We start from the raw sequence: 21,780 nt of genomic DNA, 5'->3' as shown, positions 1-21,780 counted from the left end.
GTGTCTGTATGTGTGTGTGTGTGTGTGTGGCCAGGAAAGAAATAGTAACTCAAATAATCACTCTTTACAACAGTGGTGAGCAGAAAAAGCATCTCAGCCTGCATAAAATATCGAACCTTGAGGTGGATGGGCTACAACAGCAGTAGACCACAATGGGTTCCATTCCTGTGAGCCAAGAACAAGAATCTGAGGCTATCATAGGCACAGGCTCACCCAAAATGGACAGTTGAAGATTAGAGAAAAAAGTCAGCTTTTTCTTTTTTGGATAACTGCATAAATGAGCAGGTGTACAGTTGTTCCTATTAAAGTGGGCGGTGAGTGTATGTAAATCCAGTAACAAAATCCAGAACATACTGTATACAGTACATCACGATACTTCATATTACACTATGTGGCCAAAAGTATGAGGACACCTGACCACTGTCTAGAATTGTCTAGAATGTCTCTCTATGCTGTAGCTTTAAAATTTCCCTTCACTGGAATTAAAGGGCCTAGCCCAAACCTGTTCCAACATGACAATGCCACTGTGCACAAAATTGAGGTCCATAGTGACTTGAACAAAGCCTTGACCTCATCCCCACTGAACACCTTTGGGATGAATTGGAATGCTGACTGTGCACCAGGCCTTCTCCCCCGACATCAATTCAGTTCAATTCAATTTTATTTGTATAGCACTTTCAACAATGGACATTGTCACAAAGCAGCTTTACAGAAATAAATACATTCAAATTAAATTAAACCAAAATAAATTGTAAATATGTGAATTTATCCCTAATGGCAAGGAAAGGTGGCAAGGAAAAACTCCCTGAGGCGATATTAGGAAGAAACCAGACTCAAAAGGGAACCCATCCTCATTTGGATGCTATCAAATAGTGCAATTGTAAATAAATCCCTTCTAAAACTGTGGACATGGACAAATAGTGCAATTGTGCAACAAGTAAATTCATCACAGTTTTCACATGAAGTCCGGTTTGTTAAACCTATCTACTGTCCACTGATGGAGACCTGAGTACAAAACTGCTCGCGGCAAGCACAGCCCCAAAGCCACCACAGCAATTGCAGTCGCAAGCCATCACAGTACAACTCCCCATATGAGATCCCCAAACCCTCTCCATGGCCCCAGAAGTCCAACCAGAAGTAGGGCATCAGGATGGATCAGGCAGGTCTGGAGAGCAGAAAGGGTCAGGATCACTGATATCTCAGAAGTAGCATGTATAGCTCGACAGAGAGAGAGACAGAGAGATCATCATTGCCCGACCTCACTAATACCCTTGTCTCTGAATAGGCAGAAATTCCCACAGCCACATTCCTAAATATAGTGTAAAGTCTTCTCAAAAGAGTGGAGGCTGTTAGCAGCAAAGGGGAGACAAACCTTTGAACGGGATGTTCAACAAGCACATATGGGTATGATGGTCAGGTCAGGACACATACTTTATAGTGTATTTCCTTTTCTTAGAGCTTTAAACAGGTAATATTATTTTATTTAATTATGACTCCAACAGTTTGCTTGTTGTGTTTTTTTCCCTCTGCTAGAGATCTGCTAGGCATCTCCAGGCTGCCTGTCTGACATGTCTAAGTGTCCCTCTCAGAGCAATCACTGATGTTCCAATAACAGCCGAGAGAGAATGACTATGCTGAGGTCAGCCTCACACGTTATGAGTTGTGGTGTCCCTGGCAAGCCTTATGTGTGAGCTGACACTGAGACCTGTCACTTCTCCAGCACCAGTGTGAGAGAAAGAAAGTGTACCACTGATCCCCAAGAGCAAAATGACACAAATACTTACATAAAAAATGAAAAAGATGGATGTGGCACCAGGCAGATATTTTGGGCTGTGTTCCTGGGATAACTTGATGTGAAAACCCAATGTCTGTGTGTAATTTAATTAAGGAAGCTACCACAGCCCATCCTGCAGCAGGGCATTTCTTCTTAAAGTTTAGAGGGGCGCCATGGGGTCTGGACCATAAAGCATGAGAGAATGGGTTTTAGAGCATTGAACCAAGGAACTAATAGGGCATTAACATGGCTAATGAAGTAGAAGTGGGCTACAACAGCTAACTACCACGGCCTGGTTTATTTGGCTGTTCTCTTACATTATTTGATGCATTTGCCTAGGAGCAGACCAAAGTAAATTAGCTGGCACAGCAATGAAGAAAAAAGTCACCCTAAAGAGCTTGGTGCATGAAAAAGTAAGCAAACAACAAAAACAAAAAAGCCTCCTTCTGGACACATGCCATGAAGCCCCAAGCATGCAAGCATGGTAGGAAGAGAGCTTCAGTGGTAGCTCTGCTTCTTCCTCCTCTACCTCTTCCCAGTTTCTCCCATTTATTTCTCACATAATCTCTGAGGCAAGTATCAGTTAATTTTGAGACCACCTCAATGTATGGAGATTACAGGCTGCCATACAAGTCCCCATGTATGAGCTGTTATTATAGAAACAATAATGCATTAGAAGAAGCGCATTAAAATAAATGTATTGTTTATGTTACAGCCGCAACTACCATTATAAAAAATTAATCCACACCTTCTGGTCAGTCACATTCGATAATTTTATCATGCTTTGGTATAACAGTGTATAGATGCTACACAGTTTTTGCCTTGCTGCCATCTGCAAGCTAGAGACAGGATCTGTGTCTGTTACTTAATGTAAGAATATAATGCTGAACCAATCAATAGGAGGAATCAATAGGAGTCAGCAATAATACATAAGAGACCCCAACTAACCTCCGGTTACCTCCAATGACAGTAAATTATCTAAGGAACCAGAAAACCAACCAATATATAAAAAGTCTTAAAAGCTGGTTGAAACTGCAGGTTTTTGTGATGTAAAAAGTGAAATCAAGATAAATCATGTCAGATCTTTTTCCACCTTTAATGTGATATACAGTAGCAACCAACATAATTCAAGTAAAAACATATAGGAATGTTTTAGGGAACAAAAAAAACAGAAAAAGGAAAAACTTACAATAACCTAGTTGGATAAGTGTGCATACCCATTAACTTAAACTTTGTTAAAGCACCAATGCTATGGGTATGGTATTCTTTGGGTGATAAGCTGTTCTTCTGCACAAAACACATCTTTTAGACTTATGCTTAAAAATTGTACCTTGGTCTCATCAGACCATAACACATTTTGCCACATGGTTTGAGTGATTTAGACAGGCTTGGATTTTTTTTGTGTGAGAAAGGGCTTGTGTTTAGACACCCTCCCCATAGCCCAGACATGTGAAGATTACGAGAGATTGTTTTCACATGCAGGGAGTGACCAGTATTTGCCAGATATTCCTGTAGCTTCTTTGATGTTGCTGTAGGTCTCTTGGTAGCTTCCCTGGTAAGTTTTCTTCTTGTCCTTTTGTCAATTTTGGAGGGACATCCTGTGCTTGGTAATGTCACTGTGGTGCCCCATTTCTCTACTCTTTAATGATGGCCTTCACGATGTTCCATGGTACATCTTATGTTTTGAAAATTCTTTTGTACCCCTTTCCTGACCAAAACCTTTTGACAGTGAGATCCCATACATGCTTTGTAAGCTTTTTGCAGACCATGGCTTTAGCAGTCCTCCAAAAGCTGCTGTGATTTCAGTGGCATAGTTGCTCACAGTCCCCCTGAAAGTCTATGCTGGTATGTCCCACACTGCCACTGCGCCCCCAGGCACAACTGCTTGGAACGCCGCCCCAGGGATCCACAGAGCTGCACAAGCACCACACAAGCAAGCACAGACACACTGTTGAACAAAGGGCTGAGCAGCCCCAAGACCACTCAGAATGATCATACCAAACTCTCTGCCATTGTAAGAGAAAGTAAGAGGCACACCAAAAGTAATTATACATACATGTATGAAGTAAACATACATCAAATATAGTGGCTTAAGACCTGGGAAATCCGCCTCTCAAGATTGGGTCTGGAGCTACACCACAACTGGCAACTAGCAGACGACCAAAAACATCAAAACTATAAAACAGAAAACAAACATCAAAGCTCCAGTAAGAAGTGGCAGCTAAAACATACACAGCATACTCAGCCAATGGAAAAAAGTTAATGTGGAGTTAATCAGAATCACTTCACTGATTAAGTGTATGATAATTGCTTTTGAACATGAGTTTGAATTGGGTAATTCTGAGCACAGTCACATGCCCCATTATAAAAAGGTGCACACAGTTATGCAGACAGATTATTGTTAGTTTTTTCTTTTTCCCCCTAAAACACTTATATTTGTTTTTCACTTGAATTTTATTGGATGCTATATCACAGTAAAGGCGGAAAAAGTTTTGGCATGATTTATCTTGCATTTTTCTTGAATGAAGAATGAATTGAAATGTGTTGTTTTGTTTATTCTGAAAACCATATACTGTATCTCTTATGTACAAAGGATTTTTGAACTGATCTGTTCCTCTCCTGCAATATGGCACAGCTGCCTGCAAATTCATTGCTTTTCTAATTGTTCTTAAATTACTGAAAGTATGAGTGTGTCTGAAGTAGCTCTTCAGGTCTGAGCACTTATCAAAGAATTATCAGAATGTAGCACCCCCATGGCTGCAGTTACTTCAGTGCTGCACACTGAGATATGCAGAGGGAGGCAGAGTACAGCTCTAAGATGGAGCCTCTCATTTTCAGAGGTAGAGCAAACAAAAATAAGTTAAACAGATTATTAGAGCTCTTAATGGAACCTTCCTAATTAGGCATGGCTACACCAAGCAGCTATTAAAATTCTTATGCAAAAAAAGCAAGAATGAAAAACATATTTGATTATTACGTGTGCATACTTCAAGGATGGCAAATTTACCCAAAGCAACATATAAGGAATCTCCATAAATCTAGGGCTCTTGGGTGGCAACTTAGCTTACACAGAGATGTTTTCAAACAAATCAATAGCTACGTTTACATGGACACTAATAATCCGATCGTAATTGGACTAGAAGCACAATCAGACCTAAAAAGTCACATGTAAACACGTCAATCGGAATGAATTGGCCAAAACCGATTAAAATTTCATTCGGATCGTAAGGGGTGGTTTAAACCTTTTCTAATCCGATGGAGAGGACATGTAAACACTTCATCGGGTTGAAAATGAAACCAGATAGTTCTGCGCATGTGCAATGACGTACAAACACGTAATGACGTATGATGCACGGCTGTCAGCGGTATTGGGGCTCTGACCGTAGCCTCACCAGGTGCCATGTACCCCTCCACCATTGAGCATAGTGTCATAAATGACTGTCGTGTCATCCTAAAATTCTCCTTCCACTCCTCGTCTGTGAAGTGGTGCAAGACGATGTTGTCCCACCAGTCCTTGCTTCGGACCCTCATCCACAGATGCCTTGTTCTGGGCTCGGGAAGGGGCATTTTAATTGCTTGATAAACACACGCAGTACCGCTCAAAACATCACGCGCTCGCGTCTTCTAATTAGCAGCTGAAATAGGCAAATGTTAAGTTCGCTTTTTAAAACGAAAAAAAGAAGCAATGGCAAGAGAGTGGCTGCTAGTATCTGCGTGTTGGAACGGCGGGAAACGTGTATTCGTGCACTGTGCGCATGTCAGAAGATCAAATTCGATTCTGTCATGTAAACGCGCATATCAGCCCTATTACTTTATTCAGCGTTCTTGTAAACACTGTGATCGGATTAATCAATCTGATTGATTTCATTCCGATTGAAACAAAAAGTGTCCATGTAAACGTGACTAATGACTGAGATGTTCAAATGCAAGTTATTTTAGCACTTACTCATTTTTAGCCAGTGCATGTGTGAACTTTGATGTGATAACTATCTGCCAGCTGATAGGTCCCCAATCTAATATGTGGTTATTTATTAGAAATTATGCACTTCACTAAGCCTGGTGCCCTTGTTACCGTCTTTCAATGTAATGACAAAAAATATCATAATGTGAACCACACATGCTGATTTCCTGAGCAAAATTTTCCTTCCATGGGATTTGGGATATAATGTAATTTAGAAAAAGGGATGTCACTTGCAGGCAGCCGGTGTCAGCAACATTTCTGAAGTTACATATAATGCTGATATTAGTGCTGGGTGATTTTCATGAATTAATGTTTTAATTCAAATTAATGTTTTAACATGATTTTCATCATTTATTTTTTTTCATTAAAACATCCATAAATGCTATTTAAAAGTTTAAACCAATACAAAAGAAAAACACAGCCTTCTTAACATGATAAACGCCTCTTACAGCCTGCACTACTTCCAAAAACTGCACGCTTAGATTTTTTTAAAAATAAATAAATAAATGGCAAGATAAACAGGCAGCACTCAGCCTGAGCTTGTAGTACTGAGCTCATAGCAAAGAAAGGTTCAAAGATCACTTCAGAGATATGGAATTTCTTCATGTTTGAAAAGGCAGATGAACAGGTGTATGTAACATATTAAAGCATTTTTGTGGGCCAAGCACCTAGCCACACATTCATAGACTTCAAGAGCAGAAGAAGAAGAAGAATTAAAGCTGCAAGCAACATTTTCGGGGGCCAAGCATCCAGACTCGGTGAGCTGCACATTCACAGGCATGCTACAATTGTTGCCTAAGAAATCACAGGAAAGCAGAGCCATAACTTTAGGCAAAGAGATTCAAGAGTGATTTGTGGTTTCACTCATGATGTGTAAGTTTTGACCACAGACAGTGGTAGAACTCTCTGACTAGATGAATAAATGGGCAGCAGGGTGGCATTGCTGATGCAGCTCTCACTACTGCTGTGATCTGTTGGTCGTGATTGCTACTACTCTGACCTAATTTTTTTTTTCTTGCAATTTAAAAACATCTAAGGTATTTATTCTCATCTCATTCTCATTCTCATCAGTCTAGGCCTTTTCCCCACTTTGTGCAAGTTTAGACAGGTCTCAAGATGATGTGAGCCAGATTTGGTGAAGATTGGACAAAATTTGGAGGAGGAGTAGCAAAAATGGCAATTATATGGAAGCATTTTCGGCATGTTATTGTAACTTTTGACCAGCAGGTGGTGCTGTCGTGAAATTTGTTGCATGGCCTCAGGTCATGGTCCTGAAAATGCCTACCAAGTTTTGTGTCAGTGCCTGGGAAACTTGCAGTCATTGAGACAAATATGGGACCATATTATATTATAACAGAATATTCTTGAGACAAATATGAGACCATCTGTCCAGCAGCTTAACCTGGGCCGACACTGGGTCATGTAACAGGACAATGATCCCAAGCACACCAGCAAAACTGCATCTGAATGGCTAAAGAATAAAAAAATGAAGGTGTTGGAATGGGCAAGTCAAAGTCCAGATCTCAACCCCACTTACATGATGTGGCAGGATCTTAAAAGAGCCGTGCATAAAAGAATGCCCTCAGACATCAGTGAACCGAAACTGAGTCTCTCCAGAACAATGTGAGAGACTAATAAACTCCTACAGAAAACATTTACTTCAAGTAATTGTCGCTATAGTTGGTTCTACATGTTCCACCTGAGGTTATTTCCTTGTTTCTAGAAGATGGTGAGGACCACACAATTGTTTTTAGGCCCTTATAAATAAAAACCTAGAACTGGAGGGTGTACTTTTTTTCCCCTGAATGTATCAAATACTTGTGCCCTTTATAGCTGTTTGTATACTCTAGGGGTGCCTTTTCTTTTGGGAGCATGCTTTTTTCTCCTATTTTTTGGTTATTTAGGGAGAAATTAATGATTTTGTTTGAAATAGGGAAGGTACTTCAAAAATTTCAGTTAGCGATATTGTTTATTGTTTTAATCATGCTGATGGTGATGATTTTCCAACAGCAAGCTTCTTTTTCTATTTTTCAAGTCATTAACACAACAAATCTAGTGTGTGGTCTCTTTGATTTATGTACAACCCTTGCTTCCTACTGGCACAATGAGCCTGATGTTTTTAAAATTAAAAAAAGTTGGAAACATAGTGAAAGGATATTTGGTGCATTTGTTCTAGTGCATCCCTTGACCCAGGTCACATCTATCTCAAAGTAGACTATGCTTCATGGGCCTATTCATTAGGATTTGACTGCAGCTATGTGTGGCTGCTTTTGCTAGTCCAGTCATGTTCCTGCTTTCTGTGAATGCAATGAGAGGAAGTTGAGTTACTCCTATAGTCTCTCTCTCTCTCTTTCTTTTTCTGGGCAAAGCATATTTTATGTGACACAGTTTCATATCTGCCAGTATAGTGACTGCCCTGCTGGGGTGAAACGTCTTTTCCTATTAAAGAGAGAAGGATTATGTCAGATTGTGGAGAAAGTGACAGTTGCAGGTTAATTTTCTTTATTTTTCCAAAGACAAACAAATCCAAAATGATGAGTCGATTCAAAGTCAGTAAACATGCAGAACTCAGGTGATGTACAATCAGTGATACTTGGGCAAGAGAAAAAGACATGAACCAGAAACCAGAAACGACAATTACAAGACATTGAGTGTACACTTCGCACCGTTTCTGGTGCTGCCATTGCATGTTCCAGGTGTTGGTGTGCAACCTCCCACGCTTGTTCATTCCTCTTGAACCATTTGTCGACTGCAGGGGAGTCGGATGGGTTGGCATTCCATGGGAACACAGGAGGTTGGTAACCTAGTACACACTGGAACAGGGTTAGTTGCGTGGCAGAATGATGGAGGGAATTCTAGGGGTATTTTTCCCACAGCAGGAATCAGGCCCAATCCTTCTGGTTGTCAGCACCATAGGCTCCCAAGAATTGGCCCACTTCTTGGTTTGCCCCCTTGACCTGACCGTTGGCTTGGGGTTGACGTGAGGCCGACAGATACTCTCAATTTTTCCATAAAACTTCCCCATACCCGAGATGTAAATTGGGCTCCCCGGTCACTTACTATGTCTACAGGAATTCCATAGTGGGTGAAGATGAGTTCACCAGCTTCAAAGGCCAAGGGGAGAATGGGGAGGGGAATTGGGCAGAGGGACTTAGAAAACCGATCGATGACCGACATAATGACCGTGTTACCTAGGGATTGAGGTAGGTCTATGACAATGTGAGACTATGGTCATTGTAGTATGGGCAGTGGAAGGAGTCCACCTCTAGGTAAGGCACTAGGTATCTTGGATTGAGCACACGTAGTACAGGAAGAGATAAACTTTTGTATATCGAAGAGCATGTGGGGTCACCAGTATTTTCCTTGGGGGAGTTGATGTGTTTTTTGGGTGCCTGTGTGTCTGGTGGTAGGTGAGGCGTGCGCTCATGTGATGAGTTTACTCCTCAGATGAGGGAGCACATACTTTGACTAGGGGTTACATACATACATTGACTGGGGGTTCTTAGGCCTGGGGCATTCTCAATTTATTGGTCAATCTCACAGGTTAATGCTCCCACAAAACAGGCTGGTAGTAAGATGTGCTCTTTGGTGTCCTCCTTGGGAGGGGCTGGGTACATGAATGAGAGGGAATTGGCTTTGGTGTTCTTAGATCCTGGGTGGTAGGAGAGGGTGAACTCAAATCTCGAGAACAAAACCCATCTTGCGTGATGTGAGTTGCATCTCTTGGCTGTCTTGATGTATTCAAGGTTCTAAATCACAAATGGGTGTTGGGCACCCTCCAGCCAATGATGCCACGCCTTCAAGGCTAGCTTCAGTACAATGAGTTCTTGGTTGCCTATGTAGTAGTTTCATTCAGCTGGGGACAGCTTCTTGGAAAAGAATACCACAGTGTGAAGCTTAGGTTGCTTGCCAAACCTCTGTGACAACACTGCCCACATGCTGGTCTCAGAAGTATTCATTTCCACTAAAAAGGGCCTGAATGGATGTGGGTGCTTCAAGGTGGGCAAAGAGAGGTGTGCTTCCTTGAGGTGTTTGACTGCATGATCAGCTGAGGGGTTCCTTTATAGTTTCTTCGGCCCTTTCTTGAGTAGGGCTGTAAGGAACGTGACAATGGAGCTGAATCCTCGAATGAATCTAGCTCCTTAACTGCGGTGGGGTTTGGCCAGTAAGTGATAGCAGTCACCTTGTCCTGGTCCATGAGAACTCCTTCATTGATGATATAGCCTAGGAATGAGATTATGGTCACAGGAAACTAGCATTTCTCCCCTTTTGACAAAGAATCGATTTTCCAGGAGTCGAGCAAGAACCTTTCAAACGTTTTTTTGTGAACTTCTCTGGATAGGGAGTATGTGAGAATATTGTCAATACAGTACATGTGATGACAAATTTGCCAAGCGTGTCCCGGAGGACATCGTTGATGAGACACTCGAACACTGCTCGAGCGCAAGATAGCCCATATGGCATGATGCAGAACTCAAAGTGGCCAGAGGTGGTGCTAAAGTGGTGGTCATTGCCCTCACGGATATAGGCACTGCACAGGTCAAGCTTGGATTTCTTTCTCATTGAGTTGTTCCAGAGCCGCAGGGAACAAGGCGAGGGGATAGCGGTACTTGACCATTACTCGGGTCAATCCGCAATTATCAATAAATGGTCTGAGACCCCCTCCTTTCTTTTCCAGAGAGAAAAAGTCTGCTGATGCAGGTGAGGTGGAGGAACAAATGTACCCTTGTTTCAGGGCTTCCATAATGTAATCTTCCATGACCTGAGTTTCTTTAGCTGAGAGGGGGTTGATATGCTTGCAAGGAGGAATAGCATAAGCCATAAGCTCAATAGTGTAGCTAGAGGGAGGCCGCTAGCTTTGGTTTTGCTGAAAACTTGCTTAAAGTCCTGATACTCTGGGGATATTTCTATGCTAGAGCTGGTTTCAGGGCTCTCAACTAAAGTTGATGCAGCAAGGAGGGAGCCTGTAGACAGTGGTCAAGGGAGCTTGGTTAGCAATGGAGGATTTCTTGCTCTGACCAGGAAATCTGTGGATCATGAATATGCATCCAAGGAAATCCCAATACTATGAGAATGTTCTTTGTAACAGTAACAAGGTGGGAGATTTGCTCCTGATGGAGGGCACTGACTCTGCAAAGGACAGATGCAGTGCAAGGAGTTGTGGACCCCCCTCCATTCGGTCCTCCGTCCAGGGCTCAGACGTGCAGGGGATTGCAGAGTGGCTGGGTGAGCATATTTGATCTTGAAACGAGAGAGCTGTTGATGAAGTTGCCAGCTGCCCCTGAGTCAATCAGCATTGAAACAGTAGAGAAACCTTCTGAGTGTCGTATATGCACTGGTATAGCAAAATTCTGATTAGTAATAATCTGAGGCGCATTCACCGTGTTGGAGCGTGAAGGCTGATTCACTCTCTCTGTGGTGCTCTGAGAGGACTTGGGCTTGGGATGGACTGGACATAGTGCTACTTGATGTTGAGGGCTGCTACAGTAGAAGCACTGTTTATGCTTCTGATTTCTTTGGTGTTCCACATCAGTCAGCTTGACTTGTCCGAGCTGCATGAGTTCAGGCATGAGGATATCCATGACGGAAACGGAAATCTGTGGTTTACCCCTCTGGCTATGCAACTAGCCAAGTCAGATAGAGAGGTCAATGAGGGAGTCAAGTGCTGCTTGGTCATCACAGCATGCCAGTTCAGTGAGGATATCTTGATTTAAGCTCAGTTGATATGCCGCTTTGAGTGCCAGCTCATTCCAGTTATGTGCAGAATTCAGCGGTGCTCTGGTGAATGGTCAAAGACTCATGGAAAGCTAGAAAGTGCTCATAGGAGGTGGTGTGCTTTCCTCCTTGGGACCAGACGGCAGTAGCCCAGGTGAGTGCTTTATCAGTTAGTAAATTGATGAACTGTTCGATCTTGTGACTGGAGAAACACAGGGAACACTGAAGCATGAAACCTTTGCCTGAAGCGAGATCACCTGAATATTTATTGGGGCGTGCAATGAGCAATGAGGCAGATTGAGAGGGTGCTGCCATTGTAGCCTACATGGGTGTCAGCATGCTGGTTAGCATTGATCATGGTATTCTGTTGTTGTTGCTCACCAATGAGATGGTCATTAGAAGCCAGAGCCTGTTGCCACTTGGAGAAACCTGCTACTTCCGTGCGTAGGCAAAGTATTCTGTCAGGCGTTGGAGACGGTGACAGTTTCAGGTTAATTTTCTTTGTTTTTTGAAGGACAAAGAAATTCAAAACGATAAGCAGAGTCAAGGTCAATAAACGTGCAGACATCAGGTGATGTACTACAAACAACGATACTTGGGCAAGAAACAAAGACATGAACCAGAAACCAGAAGCGTATACTTCACACTGAGTGGGTGGTGTGAGAGTCCTTATATACTGTGTGGCTGTGATGGAGTTCAGGTGTGTGTGATCAGTAAGCCGGTGAACATGACAGTCTTTGTGGTTGTTGGGTGCTGTAGTCTTTGGTGGCTCTGTGGTCTGGGAGTTGTGGTCAGCAGCTATGTTACTAGCCCTCTCTGTGGGGACTTGATGTGGAAGGCAATGCTGTTTCTGGCATTAACATGACATAATACATAAAATTAAGCCTTTTTTACAGCATTCCCCGTTTACTTTTGGTGCTAACACATTTCTGTGCAATACTGAAAATCTGGTCAGTCTAGGACAGTGGTCTCCAACCCACCGATTGCGACTGATTGGTAGATCTCTGAGACTTTCCGTGTAGCTCCCAAAAATAATAGAAAAATAAATGCACATTATGCCTGATTAATGTTCAGTTTTATAGACACCTCTCTCTCTTTATCTTGATCCAGCTGTTGTATTTTTTTTTTGAAGGTGTCTCATTAAAGTGATCAATGAGATAAAAGAAGAGTCCTGGTACGTTAACTGTTGCAAACATCAATATGTGGTACTTGCTGGTGATAGCCTGCAAGGTAGCTAGCATTGCGGAGGCTCCACAAAAGAGGGTGAAAACATACAATTTCCATCCAGAATGGGAAGAGGAATTTCTTTTTACCTTGGTGAAAAACAAGTGTGTATGTATGTTGTGCCACCAAACACAAGCACTGTCTACAAGAGGAAATCTGGAGCGGCACCACAACCCCAACCACCAGAAATTCAAAGACAGCTACCCACCATAGTGCGCAATGCTTGCTAGGAAAGTAGATGAAATGAAATCGGAGTTGAAGGCCCAACAATCACTTTTCACAAAACCTGCTGCTCAAAATAAGGCTACTACTGAAGCATAATTTCATGTAAGTCACCTTTTGGCTAAACACAAGAAGCCTTTTACAGATGGCAATTTTCTTAAGAAAGCAATGGCCATTACCACACAGACTGTTTTCAAAGACAACATCAACACTGCACTCCGTGGTGTACCGCTTGGCTCTACAACAGTGACAAGGAGGGTTGAGTCACTGTCAGAGGACATGGATTGACAAGTGTCACTTGTCACTCTGTGAATATTTTTCACTACAGTTCGATGAATCCTTGGATGTAATCGACACAGCTCAGCTTGTTGTATTTGTCAGAAAGTTGTATTTCCAGGCTTCTACAACAAATGAGAACTTCCTCACTCTTTTGCACTTATAGGGGAGAATGAGAGTTGAAGATATTTACAATGAGTTTAAAAAATATGTTTGTGAAAATTACATCCCCAGTCATAAACTGGTGGCAATAACAACTGATGGGGCCCCGGCCATGCACGGTGTGTGCACTGGTTTTATAGCACTGTGCCATAATGATCATGATTTTCCTGACTTCATGAATTATCATTGTGTGGTTCATCAGCAGGCCTTGGCTGGAAAGGTCATGGACTTTTCTCATGTAATGACACATGGTCAAACCAATAAACATGACTCAAGCAAAAGCGCTTCAGCACCACTTATTCAATTCATTATTGGATGAGCTCGATGCCGCTTAAGAGACCTACTTCTCCATGGACCTGGAGTTTCTTACAGGCCTAATGGCAAAACTGAATGCACTAATCAATGATCTCCAGGGAAAAGACTGACACCTACCCCACATGATAAGTGCAGTGAATGTGTTCAAGGCCAAGCTTGGTGTTTGAACCACAAATCTAATGAATGGGAAGCTGACACACTTTCCCAACCTGGAGGAAATGTCACAGTCCATCGAAGACAAAGATATTTTTCACCCTGAGCAGTATTATGCTCACCTGGACAAAGTGGCAACAGAGTTCAATCAGCGAGTTAGACATCATGGAAGATATTGCTGATTAGTGAGTCAGATGTCATTGAAGATATTTGTCTCAAACCCATTCCTGCCCATTGATGTAGAACAGGTAGCAGCCAAATTTGCTTTGCCAAGTGGAGTTGACATGGAGATGGTTGATTTGCAAAATGACATAGAGCTGAAAGCCAGATCAAGGGACAGTTACTTTTGGGGATTTGTTAGGAGAGAGAAGTTTCCTCTCCTCACTGCATATGCACTAAGAGTGAGTGCCTACTTTGGATCCACTTACCTCTGTGAAATGACATTTATCATATAATCAAATGAAAGTATGGGAGCCACCTTACTGACTCACACTGACTTGAGTGAGTAACATGACTGCAAAAGTTTTGCCTTCTGATGGCATTGTTAAAAGTGATGCTGGATAGTATGGGGCATAGAACTGCACTTAGCTTAATTGCACTGACTTAGAATTTTGTTAGCACACATTACAGTTCTACTGTCTAAAATGCTAATGGTAAATTTAGTTTTACTGAACTTGCATTAAGCTTCAGTGGATAAGCATAACAGTTAACAGTGGCACATCATATGATCTGCTCACTGCAAGTGTGCTGATTTTTTTTTTCTTCATTGTCTACTATGAACAAAATAATGAGGCCACATGACTTTATTTTTTGTGTTGGAATTAAATTAAATAATGAAACTTAGAATTGAAGGTATGATTTAAAATTCTTAAAGCAAGACAGCTATGGCCTGTTTGATATGCTAGTTAGTGTTTTCTTGGTTGCATCAATTTGAAAGTTGGACCAATGCATTTCTTGTAATTCAAATACAATTAGCCTACATAAAAGGCCTCAAGTTGGAAGTACAAACTGGGCTGTCTTTTTCTCTCAATGCTTCAGTAGGTAGAAGCCATTCACCAAGGCTGAGGTCAGGGATCTTGGGCTTAAAAAGGTTGGTGACCACTGGTCTAAGAAAATGTTGCATTCCGTTTATAGCAAATTAAAACAAATGGGTGATTGGGTAATAAATTCACAAGCAATTTCGAATTTAGTATTTCTAATACTTTACAAGGACACATTCACAAACTAATTATGTAATGACATTTAAGAAAATATTTCAGCATGTTCATCTGTCCAGTTCCCTTTCTTCACCCAAAACATCCTCTTAAACTGAAATGCATTAAGCTTTTATTAAATATGCATTTTTTTGTTAATCATTCACATTTTAATGCTTACCTCAGTCTTATGATTCATCATAGTAAGACAGCTGTGTCAGAGACAAATGCATGAATAAAGCTGTGAACATTAACTGAAACATTAATCTTGACATGCATCTGCATGATTTGGATAATTGCATGAATGTGCAGGAGTACAGGTTTTTATTAAAGTGGCCGGTTAGTGTATTTACAGTATGTGTGTTACCTAATTTAAGACAGTAACAAACAGATGCATGTAGTGTAAAGTACTGTGATATTACCAGTGAGTTTGGTGTCTTCAGGGCACTTAGTCATTATTAGCAACTTTATTCATGCATCTGTCTCTGACACAGCTGTCTTACTGTGATGAATCATCAGACTGAGGTAAACATTAAAATGAAGTGTACTTATTGTTTGTGATTTTTCACAGCTGTAGTGTAGACCTGTGCCCCAATGGTGCTCAGCACTGTGTGAAATATTATTTGAGGCTGCAGCCAGCTCCAGTTGGGCACAAGCACTGTACCTTTGTGCATGTCAATCAGATGCTTTTTCTTCTGCTGCCGTTCCTGCTTTTCCTGCTCAGCTTTCTCCTTCGCCAGCTTGGCCCGCTTGATCTTCTCTTCCATCTCCCTCTTCTTGTGGTTCTCCTTCAGAGCCTCCTGCAGAGGGGGAGAAAGGAAGTGAGAATGAGACTTTGCAGGAGAAAAAAAATCAAGGAAGAAAGAAATGCCTGTTGTTCTGAGGTATACCAGCACAGTAGGTGCTCAGAGAGCAAAACTGCAAGATGTCTATCCTTCAGCAGCACAAGAATAACAATATCATATCATACCAAACTACATATCATATATCAATAATCGAATGTCAACAGAAATACACTGTAGTGAACACACAATGGTAATACACTTGCAGCATGCTGTCATATGTATTTTATTATAGTATATGTACTGAGAAATCGTCCTAGCTGAGGACACTGCTGACAGAGAGACAGACATCAGACACTGTTGATGGTGACAGAGAAGGACAAAGAGGGAAAGGAAACAGAAAGACCATGTCAATTCTACATTGTATTCTTATTTAGCTACAGATTTATGGCTGCTACAAGAATAAGCAGAATTGTAGAAGATCCATAGGTGAAGAGAGTGTAAGACCCACATGGCATGTAAGTAAACTTTGACTAAAAAAAAACTGCATGAGGACAGCAAGCTATCTGACCCCCTCTCTCTCTCTACTCCCTTTAAATGTCATAGAGGTTCCAGACTAGATAAGGAAGAGACACACACACAGGGATAAAAGAGAGAGAAAGAGCCATGGCCGTGTAACCTTTAGCAGGTTCATAAAGGCATGCATCCCAGGCACACACCAAGAGCATGAGCACTTTAAAGGGGAAGACAGGGTGGATCTACTTCATGTAGGTGTGCAACATCATGCTTTGATATAATGAGTGTAGACAGTGGCAGTGTCATCCCCTATGGTTTTTGAAGCACATGTTATACTCAGTGCTGCTACACAGAAAGTGAGAGTGCTGCAAAAGTGTTGAAAGTACAAGTGCAAGAATACATGGGTTGCTATAGCAGTCAATAGTGGAGCTTTCTGAAAAGTCAAGAACAATGGTATACTCATGGTTCCTGTGTCCTTGATTTACAGAAGAGGTAGAGATATACAGTAAATGAAGAGCTAATACATATAAACTATAACATAGTTTGTAACATGCCTCAGTATGTATATGACTGCTGAGCAATGAGCTTTTTTTGCTTATTTATAGCTACAAAATTATTCCTCCTGAAAAGAGATTATCAGAATCGAATCGTTTGCCCGGAAATTCTTGCCAATGTCGTCATTTAAAGTATACTGTTTTTTCTCTTTTCATCAATAATTTGGCGTTATTATTTTCATTTATTGTATTTTTCACTTTCCACTTCTGCCCCATTTTTTATTTTCTCGAAGAACGCTTTTGTCTAAAGCGTTGTCTAAAGACAGCAAGCTTGTCTAAAGACAGCAAGCTTGTCTAAAGATAAATTTTTAGGTTTAATATCCACATGGCCAACATTTTCACTGTTGAGCAGGAGGGCGCAGCAGCATATTTAATCACTATCTAATCGACATTATCATCACCATTAACATTATTTGCAAAGTGTTACATTTGACACTCAAGTAGAACATACACTGATAGATTTTATTTCACATTAATGAACTCAAAATATTCTCTACTTTGGCAGCAAGTGAGGGAGCCCATGTGAGTCAAGAGCATGTGAGACTGGGAGATGGAAATGAGGGTTCTATGTACAGCTTTGCTATTTACTTTTCAGTGGTGCTACTGCCATGCAATAAAAGGGTGAGAACAGTTATCTGTAAAAATATATATTTAAACAATAATTTGTCTACATGATCGATATCCAGTGACTCTCTGTATCCGAGTATGTAAATTTGATAAGAAAAATATGGTTTGCAGCCAATAATGACACAAAACTGTACAAACTGAAATTGAGAGAATGTCCTCAGGTTGTCAGCAGTGGCCACTAATTAAAATGTTAAGGCAAATTGGGTAAGATAATTGTGTTTTCAAAGTTCAAATAATCCAAAATCATTAAGAAAGCTTGTCATAGTGACAAAAAGCTTCCTTAAAACCCTTTTGCTTAATTAGTGTACTCAGGAACATTTATTTTAAAGTTTCCTGATAGACATAGCCTTTTGTCCGTTTTTATTACTGGAGAAAACATGGCATTTTTATAAAGCTTTCCAGTATATCCAAATATATAAGCCTGGCTTATTGAATGATGCTTATTAAAACACACTGAAACAATTATTCCTATTCAAGGCCACAGTATATTCTGCTTTTAAACAATTTATATACATGTTTATACAGCCAATTGCAGAGTTTTTGGCTCCCCTCATAAAAATGTACAAAAATTAATATACACAAAAATGAAATATACATGCACTAAGTGATATTTAGTGATTTGGATAATTATAATAAACCATTATCCAGAGCCACCCAAGACGTAACATTGCAGTCATGAAGGGTGATTTCAATGCCAAGATTGGCATCAACAATAGAGGCTATGAGGAGGTCATGGGGCAGCAAGGCCTGGGAGAGATGAAAGACAACCTGTGTGCCACAAGTAACCTGGTCATTGGAGGGAGTTTCTTCCATCACAAAAGGATACAGAAAACCATTTGAGTATCACCAAACCTGCTGACAGAAGACCAAATTGACTATGTGTGACTATCGGGAAGAGGTTCAGGAGATCTCTGCAAGACGTGAGCATGCAGCGAGCAGCCGATGCTGCCACAGATCATCATCTGCTAGTTGCCAGTCTGAAGCTCAAGTTAAGGAGGAACTGGAATAAAGAAACATACACTATATTACCAAAAGTATTCGGTCACCCATCCAAATGATCAGAATCAGGTGTCCTAATCACTTGGCCTGGCCACAGGTGTATAAAATCAAGCACTTAGGAATGCAGACTGTTTTTACAAACAATGGTGAAAGAATGGGCCGCTCTCAGGAGCTCAGTGAATTCCAGCGTGGAACTGTCATAGGATGCCACCTGTGCAACAAATCCAGTCGTGAAATTTCCTCGCTCCTAAATATTCCACAGTCAACTGTCAGCTTTATCATAACAAAATGGAAGAGTTTGGGAACAACAGCAACTCAGCCACAAAGTGGTAGGCCACGTAAACTGACGGAGAGGGGTCAGCGGATGCTGAAGCGCATAGTGCAAAGAGGTTGTCGACTTTCTTCACAGTCAATTGCTACAGAGCTCCAAACTTCATGTGACCTTCAGATTAGCCCAAGTACAGTACGCAGAAAGCTTCATGGAATGGGTTTCCATGGCCGAGCAGCTGCATCCAAGCCACACATCACCAAGTGCAATGCAAAGCGTCGGATGCAGTGGTGTAAAGCACGCCGCCACTGAACTCTGAGAGCCAGGCCTTCTCGACCAACATCAGTGTGTGACTTCACCAATGCGCTTTTGGAAGAATGGTCAAAAATTCCTATAAACACACTCCTCAACCTTGTGGACAGCCTTCCCAGAAGAGTTGAAGCTGTAATAGCTGCAAAAGGTGGACCGACATCATATTGAACCCTATGGGTTAGGAATGGGATGGCACTTAAGTTCATATGTGAGTCAAGGCAGGTGACCGAATACTTTTGGTAATATAGTGTACCAACGGCAGCAATTTAACAATGTGCTCCTAAAAGAAGCCACCAAGTTGGAAGAGTTTAAGATCACACTCTCCAACAAGTTCCAGATCCTACAGGGGTTGCAAGAAAGGCCTGCTGACAACATGTGGCAAAAATTAAAGGAGGCCATAACAGCAACATGTAAAGAAGTTCTGGGCCACAAGAAGTACAACCATAAGGAGTGGAACCTGGAAGAGACTGGAAAGATGATAGAGGACAGGAAGAGGAAGAAGGCATCAGTTAACAACAGCAATACATGAGCAGGAAAATTAAAGGCCCAGGGAGAGTATGTGGAAGCAAACAGGTGCGTCAGGAGGAACATCAGGGCAGACAAGAGAAACTATCTGGAGGCACTGGCAGCAGAAGCAGAGGAAACAGTGCAGCATGGGAACATCAGAGACCTGTACACCACCTTCAAGAAGTTTCTGGAAAATACAGCATGCCAGAGAGGCCAGTGAGGGACAAAGAGGGAAAGACAATACCTGACAAGGCATGACAAAAGAGCAGATGGGTGGAGTATTTTGAAGAGCTGCTGAATAGACAAGCTCCAAGGGACCCACCAGACATCCATCCAAGCCATTAGCCACCTCCCGATTGACTGCAGCCCTCCCACAAATGCGGAGATCCACAAGGCAGTCAAGCAGCTGAGGATTAGAAAGGCTACAGGACCTGACAACATTCCAGCATAGGCTCTAAAGGCTGATGATGAGATGACCGTGGAGATGCTCTACCCCCTCTTTTGCAAAATCTGGGAAGAAGACTGTGTCCAAGCAGAGTGGAAGGAGGGCTACCTCATCAAGGTCCTGAAAAAAGGTGACCTCAGCCTGCTCCAACTGAGTTTTGAACTGAGTTTTCAACTGAGTCCTCCTTAACAGGATGAGAGATATGGTTGACCCCCAGCTTTGAGATCAGCAAGCTGGCATTATCCTGGAGCAGTTGCTGGAGTGGAACTCACCCCTCTTTGTCAATTTCATTGACTATGAGAAGGCATTTGACAGTGTGGACAGTCAGACCCTCTGGAAGCTGCTGAGATGGGGTGCCAGAGAAGATCACCAAAATCATCAGGAACACTTATGAAGGGATGACCTGCAGAGTGATCCAGGGTGGACAAACGACCAGCACCTTAAAAGTACAGACCGGAGTTAGGCAAGGATGCTTGCTGTCACCTCTTTTATTCCTGCTGGCCATTGACTGGGTTATGAAGACATCCAAAGCTCAGAATTGAAACGGTATCCAGTGGACCCTCTGGACACAGTTGGATGACCTTGACTTTGCCAACAACCTTGCCCTGCTCTCCCACACCCAGCAACAGATGCAGGAAAAAATGTGCACTGTTGCAGACAACTCAGCAGGGCCTTAACATCCACAGAGGGAAGACAAAGGTCTTAAAAGTAAAAACAGCCAATACAGCCCCCATCATACAGGTGAAGCGTTAGAGGAGGTGGAGAGCTTCACTTCGACAAGCAGGCAACAAGCAGTCAGGAACAGATACTGACATATCAATAGGCAAAGCAAGGTCAGTTTTCCACCAGCTGAGGTACACCTGGGATGCCACAAACCTGACCAATGACATCAAGATCAGGATCTTCAATACCACTGTAAAGCCTGTGCTACTCTATGGAGCTGAAACATGGAGAACCACCATCGTAACCATGAAAAGAATCCAAACCTTCATCAATATCTGCCTCAGAAGGATCCTTCGAGGTAGAGGTAGAGATTCTCCAAAGGCACTGGAGGTGGATTGGCCACACCCTCCACAACCCTACATCCATCACAGTAAGGAAATCCTCACCTGGACCCCACAGGGTAATAGGAAAGGAGGCCGACCAAGGAACACCTGGCCTCACACCCTGGAGGCAGACATCAAGAGAATGGGCCTCACCTGGGGACAACTGGAACGACTGGCCCAGGACTGAAATTCCTGCAGAGATCTCATTAGCGGCCTATGCCCTGGTAGGGACCACAGGTGATGGAAAAAAAATAGTGATAATTTGAGCTTAAACATACAGTGATGTTATATAGTTTTATTTTACAATAATCTGTTTCCAAACATCATTCTTATAACAAGAGCAACAGAGGCTCTTTTAAATAATTACAGTGTATTTTAAAAGAACAGTGTTTTTTAAAAAAAAAAAACACACACACAAAAACACAAATACTTTATAATCTGATGTTCCTGAGCTGCGGTGAGTCGCCTCAACAATCCTGTAATAGTAACTCAGTCAGCGCTGTGTCAGGCGTGTCGGGTCAGAATTGGTGGCGACTGAGTACACATCAGACATCAAAGAACCCAAACTTTAGGCACAAAAAAGTCTGTCTACATAGTATGCCAATCAGCTGAGAGAGAATGTGAGAGAGCAAAGCAAATGGGAGTGACAGAGTGAAAGATTCCAATGTTATAAGAGGAAAAAGGATTGAGGACTGAGGAAGTTTTAGCTTCTTGCTGAAATGGTAAGAC

The 21,780-nt window shown here is 42.0% G+C and overlaps 1 protein-coding gene across 7 annotated transcripts in view; it reads right to left on the bottom strand.

Annotated features, from left to right (window-relative positions):
• The window catches only part of diaph2 (diaphanous-related formin 2), a 424,876-nt gene that overhangs the window by 56,630 nt on the left and 346,466 nt on the right, over positions 1 to 21,780 (bottom strand). For all 7 annotated transcript variants that reach the window (XM_053235486.1, XM_053235484.1, XM_053235480.1 and 4 more), the window contains one exon: positions 15,660 to 15,795. In XM_053235486.1, the coding sequence (XP_053091461.1) occupies positions 15,660 to 15,795 (136 nt within the window). The remainder of the gene's footprint in view (positions 1 to 15,659; positions 15,796 to 21,780) is intronic.

The sequence above is a fragment of the Pangasianodon hypophthalmus genome, chromosome 7, assembly GCF_027358585.1.
Source record: "Pangasianodon hypophthalmus isolate fPanHyp1 chromosome 7, fPanHyp1.pri, whole genome shotgun sequence".
NCBI classification, from domain to species: Eukaryota; Metazoa; Chordata; class Actinopteri; order Siluriformes; family Pangasiidae; genus Pangasianodon; species Pangasianodon hypophthalmus.
This window is presented reverse-complemented; position numbering and strand designations above follow the sequence as displayed.